At 41.6% G+C, this 1,962-nt stretch overlaps 1 protein-coding gene across 1 annotated transcript in view; it reads left to right on the plus strand.

Moving 5' to 3' along the window:
* Positions 1-1,962, plus strand: part of LOC100533406 (inositol trisphosphate receptor) — a gene marked incomplete in the record, with an annotated part of 124,925 nt that overhangs the window by 28,241 nt on the left and 94,722 nt on the right. Inside the window, 1 exon segment of the mRNA NM_001204689.1 lies at positions 1,516-1,602. Coding sequence (NP_001191618.1) covers positions 1,516-1,602 — 87 coding nt within the window.

The raw sequence follows: 1,962 nt of genomic DNA on the forward strand, positions 1-1,962 counted from the left end.
GAGAGAGAGAGAGAGAGAGAGAGGAGGGAGCGAGCGAGCTAGAGAGTAGAAAAAGAGAGAAAGAGAAAGAGAGTGGGAAAGGGAGATGCACAACATTTACTTTAGCATAGATTTTCGACTGGTATTTTAGACGAGTTTTGTCACATTTTTGCGTCTATTTATAATGCTCGTTCAAGTTTTTCTCCCTTCTTTACCTTCGATCGCACTCCCGCTGCTGCCAGACTTTTCAGTAAGTTTTTAATATTACCTGTCATTTTCTCTTCAGCATCCGTTTTAACATCCGCCTGTCTTCCTCGAATCTTTGCTTTTCTGAGGAAACTCGTCCCACTAGAATGATTCTAGAGCATTGCAGTGGAAGCAAAGACGGTGATACACGGTCTTTGGTCGAAGTGTTCTTTCTAACTAGCAGAATACATGTATACCTTTTTTGTCAACCTAGACTCATCAGTCTGTACACAAGGCCTTAGCCAATAAATGATATTGACTTTGAGCCTCATATAACATGTTTTAATTCTTGTTATAACCAATTGCTACTTTATGCAACATATGTTTTATGCGTAGCTGAGTTTCCGTTATTCCCAACACAACAACATTAGCTTTTTTGGTTTTTCGGGTGGTGGGTTTACTGTGCCATGTTACATCCTAATTTAGATTTCTGTTATCTCTCATCTGCCTCTCGTTTAGCTCTACATCACGTTTCATCATGGGAAAAGGGTATGATTAGACTGTCTCTTCTCTGAGAAGTGTGGTCATCAACATCTTTCCACTTTCCTTTTTTCCGTGTCTTGCACTGGGTACAAGTAATGTTCGTAGAACTTCGAAAGATCATTTTAAAAACATTTTTCAGTAGAATAAAACTTTCCTGCTCCTGTTGCACTCTCATTTGACGTCAGACCCCCCCCCCCCTTCCTCAGAGTTTTTCTCCCCTTTTGTTTCTGGTTGCTGTGTGAAGGATTTCTCATGAAACTTTTATCTTGTTGCTGTTTTCCCCATGCCCCTTGACATATACAGCAACACTCAGTTGTAATCATGTCTTTCTGATCTTTTGTAGCTGAGTGGTTAGAGGGTTACACTGGTAGGAACTACTCTTTTATTTCTGCTTGTTTGCCTTTCTGTCCCCTCCAAGCTCTAAAAGGTTATTATTGTGTCGATGTGTTTCTCTCTACCCTGGCATAGATTCAGAATGTCGTCTTAGCCGTTTACTTTTTCAGTGATTTCGTTGTCCTGTCTGTTTTCTGGAAACATATGGCCGTTATTATGCTTGGTTGCTTCAAATTTGTAATTCACTCTCTCCTTTTGGGCAGTTTGTGGAATCTCTTGAGTGGTTTGCTCATTCTTTCATAATTATTAAATGTCTGTTGGCTTAATCTCTCCTCCTTCTTTTCTTTGTATGTTTCTCTCTGGTAAGGCTTCTAATCTTTGGCACTTCGATGCCCTGTTTGTGTTGTTATTGTCATAAAACCATTTCTAATACTGAAACTAAACTCTCTCCTTGGTCTTGTGATTTGTCCTCAGCATGCAGCAGAGCTGGAGAAGAAGCAGAATGATGTGGAGAACAAGAAGCTCAAGGGTACTGTGGTCCAGTACAGTCACGTGATACAGGTGAGGCACGCTTCTCCCTTACTCTCATCCAAAGATGCTTGCACATTCATCTATGCACAAATTTGCATACCCCCTACTCATAGATACTAGATACACATACATGCACATACACACACTTTCACAAGACAGCAGGTGCACACTATTACAGCAAACACGATTACATGCATACATACACACTCACACAGGACAGCATTCGCACATTTGCACACACATACACACACACACACTTAAAACTGTCTCTCATCAACACATACACCCAAACACACACACTCACATGTTTTCTCTCTCCCTCCCTCTCTCTCTCCCTCCCTCTCTCTCTCCCTCTCCCTCTCCCTCTCCCTCTCCCTCTCCCTCTCCCTC

The sequence above is a fragment of the Aplysia californica genome, unplaced genomic scaffold, assembly GCF_000002075.1.
Source record: "Aplysia californica isolate F4 #8 unplaced genomic scaffold, AplCal3.0 scaffold00028, whole genome shotgun sequence".
Taxonomy (NCBI): Eukaryota; Metazoa; Mollusca; class Gastropoda; order Aplysiida; family Aplysiidae; genus Aplysia; species Aplysia californica.